The following is a 21,007-nucleotide window of genomic DNA, read 5'->3' on the forward strand; positions in this document are numbered from 1 at the left end:
GTTTTATCAAATGATATGAAAGCATTTACTTCCTTGAAAATGTCCTTTTTGGCATGTTTTTGCATGGTCTCCATACTTAGTACTTAATTGTGCTAACCCCTTTCTTTCCCTTTTTGGACTAAAGTGTAGGGATTTGGAGATGATGACATGTCATGGCTATTTGATAGGTTTCTAAGTGTTGAAGATGAAGACTTGGTGAGTCCTCATATATTCGAGGACAATACCCCATATGTTTTTTTATGTCTTTTTAGTATTGTTTTAGTTGTGTATGGGATTGGTCCTGAATTTTGTACTCTAAAGTATTAGATGGTTTTGAGACATCATGTATAAAGTCTAGAAAGTCTTCCGCTTGCTATTGTTTCTTTTTTATGAAATGTTTTCTTGGTAAAGAAAGTTTTTAATTCCTTATGGTTTTAGAGTCTATGCGATGAATGAATTGCTAAGAGGCTTGTATTAGACCTCTTCGAGGTCGAGTACGCCGGTTACGACTAGGGGGTGATCCCGGGTCGTGACAATATTACTTCCTAGTGATGCAAATTTCCAGCTTCTTTTCACTGTTGTGGTGAATGCACTATCTGAAACAGTTTGATCAAAATGCACTGTTGCTCTTGGAGATTTGGCAGTTCATTTTCCTAATCTTTTAGAGCCATGGACAAAGCTGTGTATGCATGATTAAGAGATCCATCAGTTTCTGTGTGGAAGAATGTTGTATTGGTTCTTTCTCAGATTATACTGAATGACATGATGAAGGTTTGGCTGGATCATCAAACATTTATACATACCTAAATATAGCTTTCTCAAACAAAGTTGTTTCTCTCTCTCTCTCTCTCTCTCTAATTCTATTGATTGAGTCTAGGTGAAACTTCTCTAAGCTTAAGGGTTTGTTGCCTTTTCTTTTCTTGGATTAATTTTCATTTTGTGTTTTAAATTTGTGCAGAGTTCCCGCTGAGTTCTTTGCAGATAACAAAAACATTGCTGGTTTTGACAATGTGAGTTTCTTATATGTTTAGGATGTCTTATAATTTTAAATTTTTTCTAATGTTACAATCACACATTAGTTTGATGATTAAGGATGTCAATGAAGTAATATTTCCTTGTTGTCATTTGAGTGATATAGAGAAGCTGAACACAAAAATGCAGAAACACCAAAGGATTAGTGGAAAAGAAAAATGAATGCAATCAAAGGGTAATTGCAAAAAAAAAGAGAAACAAAGCTGGATAGTCTCCATAGAACTATAAATGGAATTTTTAGTTTTTAAGAAAATATTGCTTTGTTAATTTATTTGGTTAATAGCTGTTATGTTGGACAGCAACAACTAGTACCTTAAAATTAAGTAAATCTTAGGTAACTTCACAAAGAAAAGGTTGAAAAATTAACGTCCATGTGCCCCGTGGTTAGCATATAATTAGACTGTTGATAACTCATCAATGAATCCTTATACCCCCGTTGAAAATATGTTCCTATATTCATAATGATAGTAGAGTAGGTGGAGTTTTTTTTGGAACTGATTTCTTGTAGAGTAGGTGGATGTTTTTAAGGTCACATATTGTTGACATTTGCCAACAAAAGATAATCAATCACATTGAAGGGCATGTTGAAGGCATTAAATGAAATAGGATCTTCCTTTTTTAATAGCTCAAGATTTACATGAGGTGGAACTTACTTCAACAATGATACACTTAATGCGCTGTTAATCAAGTTAGTCTTTCCAAATTTTCAGCCTGGGAAATGTCTTTACACTACTATGAGAGAACTTGTTGAGAATGCACTTGATTCTGCTGACATTGTAGAGATAACCATGTAAGTGATTATTTTATCTATATTGGAAACTACTTCAATGAGCTAACAGAGAGTTATTGATGGGAACCTCTCTTCAAAGCTTAGTGCTGTTTTTTGTTTTTCTTCTATAGTGAAGATATTGTTAGAAATAAATTTAACTCCATGATTGGTCTGGCTAACCATGAATGTAGAGATGAGGCCCTGTATGATGATTTTGCGACAACAAAGTGTAAGCAGTGATTTACTCTCACTTAGATGGCATTGTGTTTTATATCTTATGCTCACTGTTTGACATTAAGCAAATTTGATTAGTGAAATATTTTTCTAATGAAATATATTATGCTAGCAAATTTCATTAGATAACATTGTGATTTTTCTAACTACCATATCTAGAAATGACTTGCCAAGTAATCTCAGCTTCTAGAGATTTAAGCAAAGAATGTTGCTCTTGGGAAGAAAGTAAAAGACCCTGCAGCTACAAAGGCAACTAAGGGTAGAGAGGCATCATATTATAGGGTGGCATGCATGGTATGATCTGTTTCTCTTTGTTCTCTATATGCTGACTCTGCTCTCAGTATGCAAGACAAGAATAGTACATTGTTGAATTAAATCAATTTGGCAAGTTAGTGGAAGATTATTCTTCCCTAAAAGACTTTAATTACTGTACTTTATTTCTAATATAGGATAATGGAAGAGGAATGCCACATGATGATATCCCGATTATGTTTGAACGAGGTTTGATGTACTTGCCTTTTCCAGTTATTTTACCAGTGAAAACTTTTGCATGTTCCCGTTTTTTGTTATGTTTCAACTTCTTTCCTTTTATCTTTACCTTCAATTAGGCTGGACATGCATCATAAAGCAAGTAAATTCAAGTAATTCACATAGCATGCAAACCACTCAACTAGCAAGGTACTGTGCCCGAAAAAATGCCAATCAAACCTAAAACATGGTATCTTAGAAGTGAGGTAAGAATACTAGGTCCCCGCCCCTAATTCACACTAATCAACATGAGTTCACACATTCAGGCTCAATCTAGATAGAAAGGAAGTTGTAACCTACCTGAAAGCCAACTGCACGCGCTCCAAATCACAAGGCCGAAGGTTTTCCCTTCCGTACAACCTCTGAACGCTGCCGCACTATCAAAAATAGGATCACAACGTCAATACGGTCGTTTAGACACCAAAATCACCCAAATTGAGTCGGGCCAATTTTTAGAGTCAAACGGGAACCATGGGACAATGCCAATATTCCCGCAATTGACTTCGTCAAGAGGTCCTAAATTATGCCTCAAACTTGTATTCCAAAGATGAATGCAATTCGAGGCCTAAAGTAGCCCACAACAACACATGCAATAAAAACCCAATTCAAGCCAAAATTAAAGAGAGGGCAACAACTAAAATAAGAAATTCACCTCAAACGAGGCTTCCTAAACAACTTCTAATCATAAACCCAAGTATCAACGCTCTCAACGATCATACAAGACTTCGAATCTCTCAAATCGGAGCTTGGATGAAGGAGAAATCGCCTTTTGAAAAGAAGAAATGAGGCTGCAATTTCGCTATACAAATAGCGCAGATCCAGTCGATAAAAGTCCAATTCTAGTGGCTAAAGAATTGATTTCTGGTCGCTAAAACCTTGCACCAGATATCAACACTTCAACTATTTTGCTTAAACTTCAAATTCTCTGATGTGGAGTCCCTGATTCGTTCAAAACCCCATGCACGCAATCAAAATATGCTACCCCATCGAATTTGGCATTCCAAACTCAATGGAACAATCAAAATTTCCATTCGAGGCCATTTCCATAAAAAAGTGAGTCCCACACCCAATTTTCGTTTTAAGGACTAAAACATCCCACCGAACCATCTGATTAACTAAGGACTAAATGTCCAAAGCTAAAGGTCTCTCCACCGTAGATAGGAAAGATAGACTTCCCATACTCACTGCCTTGCGACTCAAGGCGTCCACTACTACATTCACCTTTCCCGGATGGTAGAGAATAGAAAGGTCATAGTCCTTCAGAAAAGCTTAATCCAGCGAAGCTGCCTCAAATTAAGATTCCTCTGGCTCATAATATACTGAAATCACCTCTAATCAATGTAGATTTCATAACGAACTCCATACAAGTAGTGCTTCCAGATCTTAAGCGCGAAAACTATTGTTGCCAACTCTAAGACATGAGTGGGGTAGTTGTGCTCATGTAACCCTTGCCTCGACGCATGAGCAATGTCTGGCCTCGCTGCATCAAAACACAAACCAAACCAATACCAGATGCGTCACAATATATTGTGAAGCCCTTGCCCTCAGCTGGAAGAGTCAATACATGAGCAGTAGTCAGCAACTCATTGAGCTTCCAAAAGCTCAACTCACACTCCTCAGACTACTCAAAAGGAACATCAAGGTGAGTCAACTGGGTCAAAGGTGAAGAAATGGTGGAGAAGCCCTCCACAAACCGTCTATAGTAGCTTGTCAAACCGACGAAGCTCCGAGCCTGAATAATTGAAGTGGGCCTACCCAATCACGAATGGCCTCAATCTTTGTCGGATCTACCATGATACCATCCTTGGACACCACATGCCCCACGAATGCTATAGACTCAAGCCAAAACTGACACTTTGAGAACTTGGCATAAAGCCGCTAATCTCTCAAGGTCTGGAACACAATCCTCAGATGCAACTCCTGATAAATCATGTTCCTCGAGTATACCAGAATTTCATCTTTGAACACGATGATGAAAATTCAAGATACGGTCTGAACACCTGCATCATCAAGTCCATCAAGGTGGCAGGGGAATTAGTCAACCCAAAAGACATTACTAGGAACTCATAATGGCCATATCTAGTCTTAAATGCAGTCTTAGGGATGTCCGCTTCCCTAATCCTTCACTGATGGTAACCAAACCTCAAATCAATCTTTGAAAACACTGCAACATCCTGAAGCTGGTCAAATAGATCATCAATCCTAGGCATGGGGTAGAGGTTCTCACCATCACCTTATTCAACTACCAATAATCAATACACATGCGCATCGTGCCATGCTTCTTCTTCACAAACAGAACATGAGTCATTGAGCTTATCAAGCATATTACTAATCTAGGGATAGGATGATGATACTTTACAGTGATCTTGTTGATGGCCCGACAATCAACACACATGCGCATGTTCCATCTTTCTTTGGATCCAATAGAACCGAAATGGCGCACATGCTCAATACTTTCCCTCACATAGCCCTTGTTGAGGAGTTCCTCAATTTGCCTTTGTAGCTCTTTGGTGTCCTCCGAATTACTTCGATAAGCGCTTGTTTGGCAGTTGGGAGCCCGACACGAAATCAATTTGGTGCTCAATTCCTCGAAGAGGGGGTAATCCACTTGGAAGCTCCTTTGGGAAGACATCCTCATAATCCTGCAAAAGAAGGGAAATAGAATGGGGAAGAGAAGAATGAGATTGGTTAGTTTGCAACACATGATCCCTATGTGTGATAAGGATCAAAGAACTTTTGGCCTCCACTTCCTCCGTTATCTCTTTGTAGTTAGCCAACAACACTTGGGCCTTTCCCTTCAACTTCCTCCTTTCTTCCTCTTCCTTGCCCTCGGCCTCCATATGTTCTTCCTCACCCTTTCTTTTCTCCCTCAAATAACTCATCTTTTGATACACTTCATTAACTTGAGAGGGTGACATAGGATGAAGGACATATTTATGATCATCCAACACAAGTGAATACTTGTTGGTTCTCCCCTCATGTTACGTTGAACGATCATATTGCCAAGGTCTTCCGAGTAGCACATAACAAGCTTGCATTGGGACTACATCACATAAAATCTCATCTTGGTACTTCCCAATTTTTAACTTGATCAACACTTGTCTATGAACCCTTAACTCTCCACACTCACTCAACCGTTGAAGCTTGTAATGTGTAGCATGCTTAGTGGTAGGAAGTTTCAAGAATTCCACTAAAGCAGTGCTAGCAACGTTTGCACAACTCCCACTATCGATGATCAAGGAACACACATTATCTTTGATGAGGCACTTGGAGTGGAAAAGATCCTCTCTTTGACTTGGGTCGTCCATGGCTTTGCTAATCATAACTCGCCTTACCACATATATTGGTATAGTGAACTCTCCTTCTTGAGGCCAAGCTTCTTCAATTGGGTCCTTCCTCATCAAACCATTAGGAACGACGACATCTTTACCCTCACATGGGTCTTGTTCCTCATCTTCATCACCCTCAAAGTCATTTTCTTCTTAGGTTTCTTCTTCATAACCCTCTTCTTGATCTACCCCTTCATCAAGATACAATTCCCCTCCTTGAACTAGAACATTCAATCGATTGGGACATTCACGCATCATATGACCCCATCCTCTACACTTGTGACACTGACTGCCTTTGGAAATTTGGTTGGGTCATTACCTCCCTCTCTTGGCGGGTACCTTAGAGTGTTTCCTTCAAAGGGTTTCTTCTCATAAGGCATCTTGAAATCCTTATTCTTGTTCCAACCCGAAGATGTTTGAGCTGCCCCTTTGTTCTTACTCCAAGAATTTGAAAATGAAATACCCTTGTACTTATGTACTTTCTTCTCTTTGAGTTCCCGCTCTACCTCATTGGCAGCTTCGAAGATGTCATTCGAGCTAGCCAACTTGTGAATAGGCATGTTGGAAGAGATCTCCTTGTTAAATCCTACCTTGACACGAATAACGGCATGCTCCTCATTTTCGGTGTACTCTAGCTTTAAGATCAATTTTTTGAACTCATCCGCAACACTTTTTCTTCCTTGCCTCAAGTTGTACAACTTATCAAGTAACTCTTGGTGATACCTTTCCGGTACATACTTGACTCTCATAAGGGCTTTCAATCTGGTCCATGGTGGAGGGTGTCCATCTTGAAGTACTAGATGATATTGTTGCGCCCAATCGCACACGCAAGTGTACGTGGTCGTGCAAGTATTAAAGTTGCTCTTTTTAAGAGCCAGATATTGTACCCATAGGGACTCAAGATTAGATTAATTCAGTTTTTCCAATACTTTCAATTTAAAATAAATGTTATCAAGAAGAGTGAATTGGATTTTTATATAATTTATATACTAATTAAGCTTAGCTACTACGATTCAATTTCGAAAGGGTTTTAAAAATGACGGGGGAAATTCTAGGGCTGTAGCTAACTTAAGTAGTCATGCATCTTATCTTGTGAAACATATATTAATTAACTATCGAATCAATGATCACAGGGTTAATTATATGATTATAGTCTCCCGACTTCTAATTGCCTACAATAATTGGCAGCCTAACTACATCGTTGAGTGGGGATGTAACAACTCGGAAAATCAATAAGCTAAACTAGAGCCTCATCGTGTAAGTTGGCATAACCTCTAGTTGGTGTCTAGGTTGAATTAGAGATAATGTATGTGTTTAAGTAATTTAAGGAGATGTCTTAGACCAAACTAAAGCTAAAATAAGGGAGGTAAACATCTAGGGTGAAGTTGGGAACCTAAACTATCAAGGATGGGTGAAGGAGAACTTGTTCTCTCCTTGGATAGGTTGGCGATGGGCAGCATGGTCGCCCAAAGTGCTTTGGCGATGCGCCAACGTGCACTTGGGTCGCCTAGTGGGCTGTCCCACTTAGCCAAGATGCTGGAGAAATGGGCGGAATAGGCAAGGGGTTGCCAAGTGGGTTGGTGATCCGCCCAATTGACCCCTCCCCTCGCCTAGTAAGCTGCCCATTTTGGGAGCTTACTGTTAAAATGGGAGAAACAAAGGTGCATTAGGCGAGTTGCCTAAGTGACTTGGAGAGCCAAGAGGGTTCAATGGGCGAGCTTCAGCGGGAAGTTCCTAATTTTTAAGTTACAAGTAAGGGTCTTTAAATAATCTTTCCTAAACTTGTACTAATACTTTCCCACTCTTTTCCGAAAAAGTATATATACTTTTTAAGGTCAAATTCCTTCATTTTTAATTACTCCCACTTAATAAAAGAAGAAAACCAAGAACATCAAAATATTCTCTCTCTAAACTCCATTGAAGATCAAAGAAGGAGCTCAAGCTAGGTTTTCAAGAACCAAACTTTCTTCTCCAATTTCGTGAGGATATCCACCTAAGGTATGGATTCTCTTCATTCTTGGGTAGCTATCCCCCAAGAAGTTCCTTCAAAGTGTGTTTTAAAACTATCAAAATCTAGGGTTTTACTCTAAACATGGGTCTTCTTCTAAAACGAATTCTATTGTTCAATTATGATCTATTGTGGTTAATTATGATGGTTTGTGGTTAGATTGTTGTTGTATTGATGGTTTTTGATGCAAATATCTCTTGGACCCATTGTTTCCCTTTTCTTCCTAAATTGTGAACTTAGATGTGATTTGATTGGCCATGGAAGTTGGTAATTGATTATGCTTATGTTTTTTTGATGGTTGAATCATGAAATCTCTCTATCTATTGTAGTAATTATATAATGTTAGGGTTGATGTTGGTTCATGGCTTTGAAGGGCAAATTGGCTAGGGTTTGTGTATGTAAATGTTGATTCTACATGTGCATGTGAACTACTTGGATAATAATGATCCTATATCTAATTTTGTGGTATTGATGCAAGATTCTTCCTCCTTATACCCTATGGACTTGATTATGAATGAAGCACGAATGAATGTTTATATGGAACTTGTTGGGTTGATTGAAAGGACATTCTCATGATTATACTCCAACTACATTGTAAAAGGTTTACTCATACACTAGTGTTTCTAAAGTGAAAGGAGCATTCTCACTTAAGGAACCAATGAGCTATTATGATATATTGACATGAGTGTCTAATACACTCTCTTGTGACTAATGAACCTAAGTAAAGGCAAATGATGACTTTTAAAGGGAGTAATGCATAGCACCGAGTGGATAGGAGAATGAGATGGGTTGCTTCACGCTAGTAGTTGGGTTCACACTACGGTGTCTCATGAGATGGAAACTCACACGTTAGTAGTATAAGGTTTCTAGAAGCAATATCCCTATCCCTTAACTATGTGCCCACATAGGTCTTAGTTAGTGGATCCACCTAAATAGCTAGAATGTACGTTCTACCTTAGGCAAGTAGAACACTCATTTTTTGGTGTGGGAGCAGAACACCGGATTCCATGTAGCTCACATGGTTTATGTCGGTTAATGTAATCTTTCCCTAAATGATAATGAATGAACTATGGTAAGGACATGGACTCTAACTAGGACTTCTTAAGGGGTACTACTTAGTGTGAGTGGGGGTATGGGACTTCACTTATACATTGCACAAGTAGGCTCTAAGAGGGGTTTTGGTAAGGTTCTCTTATTGTGATGACTTGTGAATAATGCATGGAAGGTATGAATGAATGTTATATATATGAATGTCTTCACTTTTATGTATATTGTTGGTAACTTAAATGTGGTACTTGGCATTTAATAGGGTTATGGGATCTTACCTTTGCATTGCACTAGTATTGCTTTGGGTAGCTCATATGATGAATGTTATGTTTCTTATGAATGTGCATAATGGTTTCTAAACTTGTCTAAATGCATTATTTCAACTAATTGTCCCTTTTATCCATGTTTTAAGGATTTTGTGCATGGTATCCATACTTAGTACAATTCATTGTGCTAACCCATATTTTCTACCTTACTATGAGTGTAGGTTCCAGTCATTGATACTTACTACTTCCTTGAAGGTGAAGCTTGAGTTGACTATTCCCTAGGCTTGGTGAGTCCTCAAGTTCGAGGACAAGTTTCCATTGATTTGAGTTTCTAGTTTTCTTCCATATTCTAGACTATGTTGTATTTCCTATTTTGGAGACTTATTGATGTAAAGGGCTTATGTCCCTATTTGTACTCTTATGTTTAGATAGTGATTGAGACAATGTCTAGTTCCTGTTTTCCTTATATGAAGGAGTTGATTTCTATTGTAAAAGTTTTTAATTTTTACTCATTTTTCTATGTCTTTCTGCGATGATGAAAGTTAAGGGGTTGTATGCAACCCTTTCGGGGTCAACTACGTTGTGTTACGACTAGGGGTGCTCTCGAGTCGTGACAGGGGATAGGCTAAACCAATTACCGAGCATTATGATTTCATCTTATCTAATAACCAAGCAAGGTTCCTAGGTATGTTCCTATCCTAGATACAAATCAACTCTAAATCTAAGAGTAAATCATGCTCCTTGTGCCCCACTTTCTATCCTCTTATCCCTCTCCCGAGTTCAATTTAGACAAGATATTTATTTCTGTGGTGATCAAGCACGAAATACTAAAACAAGAACAAAAGATTGATTCATGTGATAATTAATTTCAATCCATTAAAATTCAATAAAACAAAATTATCAAGTAGCCACAGCCCTAGCTACTCATACCAAGATTCTTTATTACGCAATGATTAAATAACATAAAGAGATCGAATAGAGAGAGTTTAAGAATGAACCCTAAGAATAGATGAAAAAGCTCCAAAAGTTGTCGTTCTTCAAAACCCAGAAAAAGAATAATTGTAAAATAAAAAATCTGAGTCTATTTATATTTAGTCGAAACCGGCCAAAATTGGGCACCAGGGTCTACGATGCGGAGAGTTCTCCAGAATTTGGTTGTTAGCGAGCAACTCTTCTCTGCGACGCATGCACGATACGTAGTCTTCTGTCTCTAACTTCAATTCAGGACCAAATAATAAATTCCCTCTCCGCGATGCGGAGGGGATATGGATATGCCTTGTTTTTCATTTTTCGTTCTCCTTTTTGTTGCTCATTTACTCGGATCCTCTCGTGCTTCCCAGTGCATGTTTTAGCATTGGTTCTTCATTTAACCTCACCTACACAACTAATCATGTTGGTTAGTCTAAATGAATTCATATGACTCGACACTACTATCAATAAGTAAAGAATGATTTCCAACTTGGCCAAAATGCGGGTGTTATTTTGTTCTTAAGCATGCAAATACGCCCAAGATCAGATACCTTTTCATGTATTCCCACCACGTAATAGCAAACCCTTCAAATTGAGCAATGGCAAAGCAACTGTTCTTTACCTCGGTTAAATCATTGACTTGGAAGATTCTTTCACAAAGTGACTCCCATTCTAGATAAGCATCAGGATTACATTCCCCTTTGAAATGTGAGAGACTAGTCTTGACAGAGTTGATTCCAACATCCCGGCCTCCATTTACACCTTGGTCCCCGTAATAGTTTCCTCGGCCCTCACCCACTTGGTTGTTGTTGTAGTGACCTCCTTGAACTTCCCCTTAATATGGGTTACCGTGTTCTTCTCTCAATTCTTGACCATACTCTTGATTGGCAAATGCTTCTCTTGGTTCTCCACGTTGAGGTTGGTTCCCATAATGTCTTCTCCCATGTTGCACCGTACAAAATCTACCTCCTCTCCCTCTATGTCCCATTTGACCTCTTGATCTATTCCTTTGTGCTTCATTCCATGGCGCTTCTTCACCTTCACCTTCATATCCCCCTTGGTACTCATCATCCCTCACCTCTATCACGGGGATTGGTTAGGTTTGTGGCATTTGGTAGGGTGGATTTTGGTTTGGTGGGGCTTGGTAAGGTCGGTTTTGGTTTAGTGGAGCTTCTTGGTTGAGCTGGGATTGGAAAGGCCAATTGGTATTTTGGACATTGGAGCCTAAACGAATTGGTGTTGGTTTGAATGCTTGATGTAAGGCTCCGGGTGTGATAGTAGGAGAAATAGTGTGGTCGTGCCCACTTGTGGAAGCACGAAAAGTAGCTTGTGGGGTGGAATTAGAAGATTTAACTCGATCCTCCACATTGTTCATTCTATCATCCATCTTCGACATACTACCTTTCATGGTGGCCATTTGTCCTTCCATGTTCTCTATCCTCTCCAACCCATATTAGTAATCGCCTCCATGATAGATTCCTAAGTTACCTCCCGTTGATGGTTGGGTTTCACTTCCGGTTTCCATGGTACCTAACAATAAGACAGCTCAACAAAAAAAATAATAAACAACGTTAGCGTTAGTAAAATGAACTCACAATCACTCGTGTTTACAAACACCTTTGATTGCCTCTCAAATTGGCTCGACTAAGGTTGAAGATTGCTTATACTCGATTGATCACAAAGTGTCAATTTCTACTCTTGGCCGGAATGGATTCATGTTTCAGGAAAGATGAACGACTCGATAAAGCCAAACAGACTTGAATAAAAAAAGTTGACTACGAAGTAAAACGAAAAAAGTACGAAAAGAAATGGCACTAGCAAAGAAGAGAATTCAAGAACCAATAATCAACAAGTAGATCAATTACAAGTTGAAAATTAGTTTAGGAATCTTGAGAATCAAGAAAAGGAAACTAAGGAATTAGAACCTGAGATTAGGGGCATCAAATGAGTTTCTGATCGCCAAATGCAATGTTTTCTTCGCCAAAGTTGAAGTTCAGCTTGCCAACTTGAAGTTTAGCTCGCCAAAATTTACAAACTATCAAGGAAATTTGGTGATCTGGGGGCCAGTTCGGTGAGTCACCCTTTGGACTTTGGCGAGCAAAGTCGGGCTCGTCAAAAGTTCCAGTGAGTGCACCTGAAGATCTCCGAAATTTGTGCTTTTGTGGTCCTCCCATTACTTTTCCTTTATTCCTTACCCCTTTTGATAAATTCCCTTTTCTCTTTCCTTTCCTTTTGGAGTAAACACCTTCTTTTGAAGATTTGAATATTCCTCAAGAACACAATGAACAAGATGAAGACCCAAAATAAAACCCTCAATAATTTTAGCTTGGAATTTCAGGAAATTTAAGATACAAGCTCCCATTGATGTAGGAAACAAACCCCAATATTTTTTATCTTTCAATTCCTTGCCAAAACCTTCAGATTTCAAACCCATTTGCACCTTCTTCAAGCTTCTTCACTCAACAATGGTGGAATCTCCAATAGTATTCCAATCAATGCCAAATCTCAGATTTAGACTCAAGTAAGGATAGGAAACACTAATCTAACCTTAGAACTTCAAACAAGACTCAAATCAACAAAACATTTTTGGGATTTTCTTGAAAAACATTTTGACTCTTTTTTTTTGTAGCAAACCCAAGACTAGAATCGTAGGAATGAATCTAAGCTCGGCTCTGATACTAAATGATGTATTTCTCACTACAAATTACAGATAAAATGTGGAAATTAAAGACAAGAAATAAAGATAGATAGATAAATAGATAGATAGATAGACACAAAAAGAGGAAACAAAAAGAAACCAAAAGGTATATTAAACCTTAAGCCCTCAATTCGTTAATTCTACAAGTAGCACCTAACTCTTACGAAGACCTCGAGGGAACTGAATTCACCTCGCAACTGACGTTTCTAAGTAAAAGTCAATCCAAGCTTGTACCAAGCTCTCAACACTCATACAAGAGTTCAAATATCAATATTCAAAATAGTCTACCTAAAAGAGGACCCCAAACTAGCTATTTATCGTTTTAGGCATTTATTACATAAGAGGCCCAAAAGTGGCCCAAAAAGGACAAAGGGCGATTTGGGTCAAGCTCGCCTAATGGACTCGGCGAGTTGCCAACTGGTTCAGCGAGGTGTCCTCCACCTTGAAGTGTTCTGTAACTTTAGGCGAGCTGGGGTCATCGCCCAAGCCACTAGGTGAGTCCCTGAATGGCTCTTACTCGCCTATAGTGACAGTTTCGTCAACTGTCTTCCCTTCACTTTTCCAAACAATCTTCAAGGCATGGAACCCTTTCTTTGCCATCAACACAAGCTCAAGGACCTCTAACTTCATGAACAAACCTTGCATCCTTTGAAGGTCTCGATCTTGACTTCGAGTGAACGGTCTTGGTGCAATCCGAATCACGATCACTAGGCATGATGAACCCCTAACCCAAGAGGTCCTGAAGCTGAACACTGAGCTCCTTGAGCTTTACAGGAGCCATCTGATATGGCAGAATGGAAATAAGTCAAGTACCCGGCTCAAGTTCGATTGCAAAGTCTATATCACGCTCAGGGGGTAGGCCAAGTAGTTTGGTAGGGAACATATCTATCAAATCTCGGACAACAAGCACTGATAGGGGTGGAGGGAGCATATAGTTAGGGGGTTCATCCGAACCCCCTCGGCATAAAATATTACTATTTATACAATGATAATATTATTTTTTAGGTATGTATAATAGATTTTGAACCCCCTTTGTCACGACCCAGGGGTACCCCCTAGACGTAACATGGTGTACAAGACCCTGAAGGACCTCATACAAGCCACTTAGCTTTCACAACATAAGATAATAGAAAATGGTGCGAAAATTTAAAACATTTTCCAATACAATCAAAGTTCATAAAACGAAGCGGAAGTCTTTAACATTGTCGCAAACCATCTAATACTTGAATAGTCTTGGGACACAGCCCATAGAGAAGTTCTAACATAAAAGAAAAACATAAAAGGAAAGGTGATCAAGTCCTCGATACTATGAGGACTCACCAAGTCTTCGCTTGATTGCTTCTACTACGATCCTAGCCACGGGAATGGAAGTCAATATCGTCGGACCCTACATTTGATAAGAATGTAGGCAAGAGTATGCGTTAGTACAATAATGTACTAAATATGATGGCTAGCATAAATCATCAACATAAGCATAATATAGGCATTATTCAACATAAGACATATACCATAATCATAAGAGATACATCAAAAGACATAAGCTATAAACATAAGAGATAACAACATAATCATAGGCATAATCAATGCACCTAGATCAATATCATATAAGAGAAACACTTCATAAGTAACCTCAAAGTATGCATGTGCAATGCATAGATAAGACCCCATAAATCTCACCCATGCTAAGCAAACCATTTTAGGCCCTTATTCATATTCATCATCTTTTGATCTCATTCTTTGCTTATTTCTCATAGACAAGGGAACATTCACCTTTAGTCAAACATATCAAGGAAGGAAACTATAGCAACAATCCAAGCTAAACTTAACATCTTGCAAGTAAATCTCATATTAGAACATACTTACAATACTTCCTTGAAGTAATCTTGTTTCATCATAAAAATACTACTTTGGTTAGGGACTTGTCCCTCATATTCATACTAATCATGGAAGAGTATCTCTCTACTAGTCCACAACATAACATCACTCATGAATGGTTACCATTTACCAATTCAAGGCTATCAAGGAAAAGCACCTTACTATGCTAGACCAAGCTATCATGGAAAGCACACTCTCATGCAAGTCCAAGCTACTCAAGGAAGGGTACTATTGCTCAATACAAGCTATCATGAAGTGTTGCATTTGTGTGCATGAGATGATTCTTTGTGAGTGTGAGTGTTGCATCTTTTTTCCCTTATCTTGTTTATACATGTGTGTGGTTTTGGGACACTTCTTTCTTGTGAGGGCAAGTAAGTTGAAAAAGAGGTAATTTTGAAAATTTATAATTGAGTCAAGTGAGCATGTGAATTAGTTAATGAGTTGAGTCATTTCTTGAGTTTGAGTTGTTGTCACTTGAATGATTCTTGGTTTTTGAAAATATTTCATGAAAATGAGAGGATTTTTTTGTGAAAATTTTGCATGTGGAATATTTGTTAGTACCAACCCAAGCCATTACCTTTGTGCTGAATTACTTGAGGACCAATAAAGTTTCAAAGTTCGGGGGGGCGGGGGGGGGGGGGTTGATGAGTGGTGGATTTCCACTCATTTGAGGTCAAGAGCTGAAAATGCATTTTTTTGCAGGGAAAATACCCTTCGCGAACACGCTTGTTGGGTATTTTTATTGATGACGACCAGTACTCTTTTAACTTATTCCGAGGGTAATTTGAGCATTATCAATTACTTGAGATTTTTGTAAAAAGTTCTAAACATATGTCTATATTACTTCCTAGTGATGCAAATCTCCAGCTGTTGTGGTGAATGTACCATCTGAAACAGTTCGATCAAATTGCTTTGTTGCTCTTGAAGATTTGACAGTTCATTTTCCTAATTTGTTAGAGCCATGGACAGAGCATATGTATGCATGATTAAGAGATCCATCAGTTTCTGTGCGTAAGAATTGTTTATTGGTTCTTTCTCAGATTATACTGAATGACATGATGAAGGTGTTAGAATAGGAATAGGTTTATACAATCCTATTAGAATAGGAATATGTTTATACAATCCTATTAGAATAGGAATAGGTTTATACAATCCTATTAGAATAGTAATAGGTTTTTATACAATCCTATTAGAGTAGGAATAGAAATAGAAATAGAAATAGAAATACTAAATAGTATCCTACATGGTAAAAGATTGTATTATAGGGTCTATAAATAAAGTCTCAATGTAATAATGTAAACAACAACAATTCAATAATATTCTTTTCCTATATTTCTCACATTGTATCAGAGCCTCTACAATCTTGGTAAACAATCAAAGAGCTTCCGATGTTGGCGGGCGGCTATTATCCATATATGTCTCCGGTCCAGCCAATGATTATGTTAGCAAAAGTTGGGTCACCGTGTATCTTTTCGGTGACTATTTTCTCATATCTAATTTGTGTAGCACGGTGCCATCATTCCGGTGACTACTTTCTTATATCTAATTTGTGTAGCACCATGCCATCATTCCGGTGACTACTTTTTCATATTTAATTTGTGTAGCACCATGCCATCATTCCAGTGACTACTTTTTCATATTCAATTTGTGTAGCACCATGTCATCCTTCTGTGACTACCCTTTTTTGCATATCTTATTTGTGTAGCACCGTGCATCTCTCCAGACTACTTTTCATATATAATTTGTGTAGTACCGTGAATTTTTCTGAGCTATTTTCTCATATCTGAGTTGCATAGAATCATGTGTGTTTTCAGCGACTCCTCAGATTTGATTTGCATAGTTACATTCGTCTTTCCGGTGACTCCTCAAATCTAATTTGCGTAGGGTTGTGCCACTATTCCAACCCTACCCGTATAATTTTTCTTTTTCAACAGGGTCGTGCCATCATTCCGACCGTACCCATATTATTTCTCTTTTTCAATGGGATCGTTTCATCAATTCAAACTATCCTATATAATTTTTATTTTCTAGTTGGGTCGTGATATCATTCCGAACCTACCCATATAATTTTATTTCTTAGATTGTGACCACTTTTAGCCATCAAATCTAATACTACGGCATATGAGCATGTTCCGGCCAGTTTTCAGTGACTTGTTAATATCGACTCGTATATTGATTCCAACATGATCCATATACTTTATACAAGATTTTGAGCACTTACAACGACCACTGCATTGTGAAGAAGTCTATATGGAGAAACCACCTAATTTTGTTGCTCAAGGGGAGTTTAGTAGCCTTGTATGTTGATTACGTAAGTCACTCTATGGTCTAAAACAGTCTTTGCAAGCTTAGTTTGGGAAGTTCAAACACTGTAATTTTATCACTCTGTGTTTTATTGGCATTATGCATCAAATTCAGTATTTCATGAGAAGACCAAGCACATTGAGATTAATTGTCAATTTTGTGAAGTCGAGTGATCAACTTGCAAATATCTCACCAAGCCCCTCATCGGTCCCCGTGTTAATTACATTTGTAACAAGCTAGGTACATGCATTGTATGCATTAACTTGAGGGGGAGTGTTAGAATAGGAATAGGTTTATACAATCCTATTAGAATAGGAATAAGTTTATACAATCCTATTAGAATAGGAATAGGTTTATACAATCCTAATAGAATAGGAATAGGTTTATACAATCTTATTAGAATATGAATAGGTTTTTATACAATCCTATTAGAATAGGGCTATATAGAAATAGAAATAGGAATACTAAATAGTATCCTACTTGGTAAAGGATTGTATTCTAGGGTCTATAAATAGGGTCTCAATGTAATAATGTAAACAACAACAATTCAGTAATATTCTTGTCCTATATTTCTCATAGAAGGTTTGGCTGGATTATCAAACATTTATACATATCAAATATAGCATTCTCAAACAAAGTTTGTTTTCTCTCTCTCTCTCTTAGTCTATTGGTTGAGTCTAGGTGAAACTTCTAAGCTTAATGGTTTGCCACCTTTTCTTTTCTTGGATTAATTTTCATTTTGTGTTTTAAATTTGTGCAGAGTATCCTGCTAAGTTCTTTGCAGATAACAAAAACATTGATGGTTTTGACAATGTGAGTTTCTTATATATTTAGGATGTGTTATAATTTTAACTTTTTTCTAATGTTATAATCACTCATTAGTTTGATGATTAAGGATGTCTTATAATTTTAACTTTTTTCTAATGTTATAATCACACATTAGTTTGATGATTAAGGATGTCAATGAAGTAATATTTCCCTGTTGGCATTCGAGTGATATAGAGAAGTAGAATCCAAAATTGCAGAAACACCAAAGGATTTGTGGAAAAGAAAAATAAATGCAATCAAAGGGTAATTGCAAAAGAAGAGAAACGAAGTTTCATAGTCTCCATAGAACTATAAATGGAAATTTTAGTTTGTAAGAAAATATTGCTTCGTTAATTTATTTTGATAAAGTAATGTGAAGTTAATATTCCTCTTGGTTAATAGCTGTTATGTTGGAGAGTAGCAGCTAGTACCTTACAATTAATTAAAAATTTAGGTACCTTTACAAAAGAAAAGGTTGAATAATTAACCTCCATATGCCCCGTCCCCCCCCCCGTGGTTAGCATATAATCAGATTGTTATAGAGATATTCCTATATTCATAATGATAGTTGAGTAGCTGGAGTTTTTTTTCCGGAATTGGTTTCTTGTAGAGTAGGTGGATGTTTTTAAGGTCACACAGGCCACATTGAAGGGCATTTTTGAAGGCATTAAATGAAATAGGCTCTTCCTTTTTTAATAGCTCAAAATTTTCATGAGGTGCAACATACTTCAACAATGATACACTAAATGCGCAGTTAATCAAGATAGTCTTTCCAAATTTCAGCTTGGGAAATGTCTTTACACTACTATGATTGAACTTGTTGAGAATGCACTTGATTCTGCTGAATCCATCTCCGATCTTCCAGTTGTAGAGATAATCATGTAAGTGATTATTTTGTCTATTTTAGATAACTACTTCAATGAGCTAGCAGAGATTCATTAATGGGAACCTCTCTTAAAATCGTAGTGTTGTTTTTTGTTTTGCTTCTTTAGTGAAGAGATTGGTAGAAGTAAATTCAATTCCATGATTGGTCTGGCTGACCATGAACGTAGGTATGAAGCCCGATATGATGATTTTGAGATAGTAAAGGGCTCGTGAGATGTGTAAGCAGTGATTTACTCTCACTTAGATGGCATTGTGATTTATATCTTATGCTCACTGTTTGACATTTAGCAATATATATATCAAATAAACTCGATTGAATTCATCAGTAAAGCTCCAAGGAAAGGAGTACAAGTTCACAAAGTTACTAAGTAACCCAAATCATGTTGATGATCAAAATATTGATTACTTAAGCTACTGCGTCCAAATAAATTCAACAGAAAGATAGAAGATCATTGAAAAATAAAAATGGAAGTTTAATGTGCCCTTCCCTTCGGGCTTTGGACTAGTGGTGAGAGAGTAGCTGATGATGTAATAATAGAAGAAAAAGAACAACATGTAATGTGTGGGTTAGGCGCCTGTACTGGATCTGAACCTTGCTGCAGACACGAGCCTGGTATTTAAGCTGATAAGTCTAGAGAGACGGTTCGTCATCCACTAAGTTTTAATTTGTGAGTCATTGATTATTTCTTTTGAGTGATCATATTCCAACGAAAACCTTTTACTAGTACGTTTAGTTGTAAAGGCTTCTTTCATTTTGCATCTCATGACATCAAGTTCCCTGAGGCATGGTTATTTATTCAACTTCGATGAATTTTTTATGTTGCATAAGAAACATTGAGTGATGCTTACATCCTGACCACTGCTATTATCACTTAGCTAGGCTGAAATCTGAAAGGCTTCTGTTTGTTCAACTTTGATGAAATTAATCCTTTGTGTGCATAGGGACCTGGTGTTGCTTACTATATGTGCTCTCCTCGTAGTATCACTTAACTAAGGCTTACACACTTCAAATTATGCCTTCCTTAATCCACATGAACATTAAATGTGACAATTAGGCATGCGCCAATGCCATATTGGTTAGGTAAATAAGAAAATTAGATTGTTTCCCCCACGTCTGGACAGGGGACCTAGTGCATAAGATAGCATTATATAACTTTGACACTTTCCAGCTCTCTTTAACTGTAAATTATTTGCTAGTTTGCAATTTATATCTGAGCAATTCTGTTTTTACTTGAACACCAAAAGGTTAATGCTGAGAAGGTTGATGTATCTGGGAAGAAGAGGAGCCAAAAACTTTATAGGAGGCACTCCGGCAGTGGAGACTTTTGATCAACTGCAACAGAGAATTCCTGAAAGAATCATTGAGCATGTTGTCCATGGCATGCTTCCCAAAGGGAGGGTCAATACGCTTTACTATTTGTGTTGTTTCATTCCATGCTAGACCTATATGAGTTTTCTTAATTATGTTGATTAACCTAAAGAAGATGTTTGGCAATTTACATATAATGTTGGGGACGAAGTATCACTTATCAGTTATTAGGGACTCCATTAATAACTCTCATCTCCCATAGCGGTAGCATCCATGGAACTTAATATACTTGTGTGTGTGTATGTAATATTTATTTCTACACACACATATAAACCAACTCCACTTGGAACTAATGATTTCAAATCTTAGATACGGCTGTGCATAAAAGAGTATTACTTCTTCGAATTGAGGGTTGTATGGCTATTGTTTACACTTCTAAATCAAGGCAGATGTGAATTATGCAACGGTGTCTTCTCATGCTTCTGGTTTTCTTTATTGTGTAAATGTAGCCCTCACTTAAATGAAATTGACAAGGTCATTTATTGGATCTCAGAATTGGTGGTGATTGCACTTGCTTTGCCTTGAATCATTGGTTACAATAAGTAGAAAAAAGATTTTCTGCATTTTTTACATTTTATATACTCCACATTCTAAAATGATTCAATTTAATGTTTATGCAGCTTGGTAAACAACTATTTACACATCTTAAGGTGTATAAAAGTCCTGAACATCCTCATGAGGCTCAAAAACCTGTTGAATAGAGACAAGAGGATACAGAAGCAGCGGTGAACTCCAAGTGATTCCACCGAGGAGCAGCTCTCATATTTGGTTGGTGATACTCCTTTAAGTTGTCTGTTTAACTTCATATTTGAACGGCAATATTGTACCTAGGCTCCTGCTATTCTTCTGTATGTATTTTGTAGAGGATTTCCAGTACAAATTTATTTGCCTACACCTTTTCTAAGCTA

General features: G+C 37.6%; 2 protein-coding genes across 2 annotated transcripts in view; both read left to right on the forward strand.

The window, feature by feature from the left end:
- Positions 1-2,640, forward strand: part of LOC125877451 (DNA topoisomerase 6 subunit B-like) — a 17,886-nt gene extending 15,246 nt beyond the window's left edge. The window contains exons 4-5 of the mRNA XM_049558741.1: positions 2,464-2,538; positions 2,623-2,640. Of these exons, the coding sequence (XP_049414698.1) occupies positions 2,464-2,538; positions 2,623-2,640 (93 nt within the window). The remainder of the gene's footprint in view (positions 1-2,463; positions 2,539-2,622) is intronic.
- Positions 2,641-18,652: 16,012 nt separating this feature from the next.
- Positions 18,653-20,800, forward strand: LOC125877452 (uncharacterized). Its single transcript, XM_049558742.1, has 4 exons — positions 18,653-18,726; positions 18,838-18,897; positions 19,928-20,129; positions 20,720-20,800. Exons 1-4 carry the CDS (start codon positions 18,653-18,655, stop codon positions 20,798-20,800), a joined length of 417 nt encoding a protein of 138 aa, XP_049414699.1.
- The last annotated feature ends 207 nt before the right edge of the window (positions 20,801-21,007 follow it).

This window comes from Solanum stenotomum, chromosome 9, assembly GCF_019186545.1.
Source record: "Solanum stenotomum isolate F172 chromosome 9, ASM1918654v1, whole genome shotgun sequence".
NCBI lineage: Eukaryota > Viridiplantae > Streptophyta > Magnoliopsida > Solanales > Solanaceae > Solanum > Solanum stenotomum.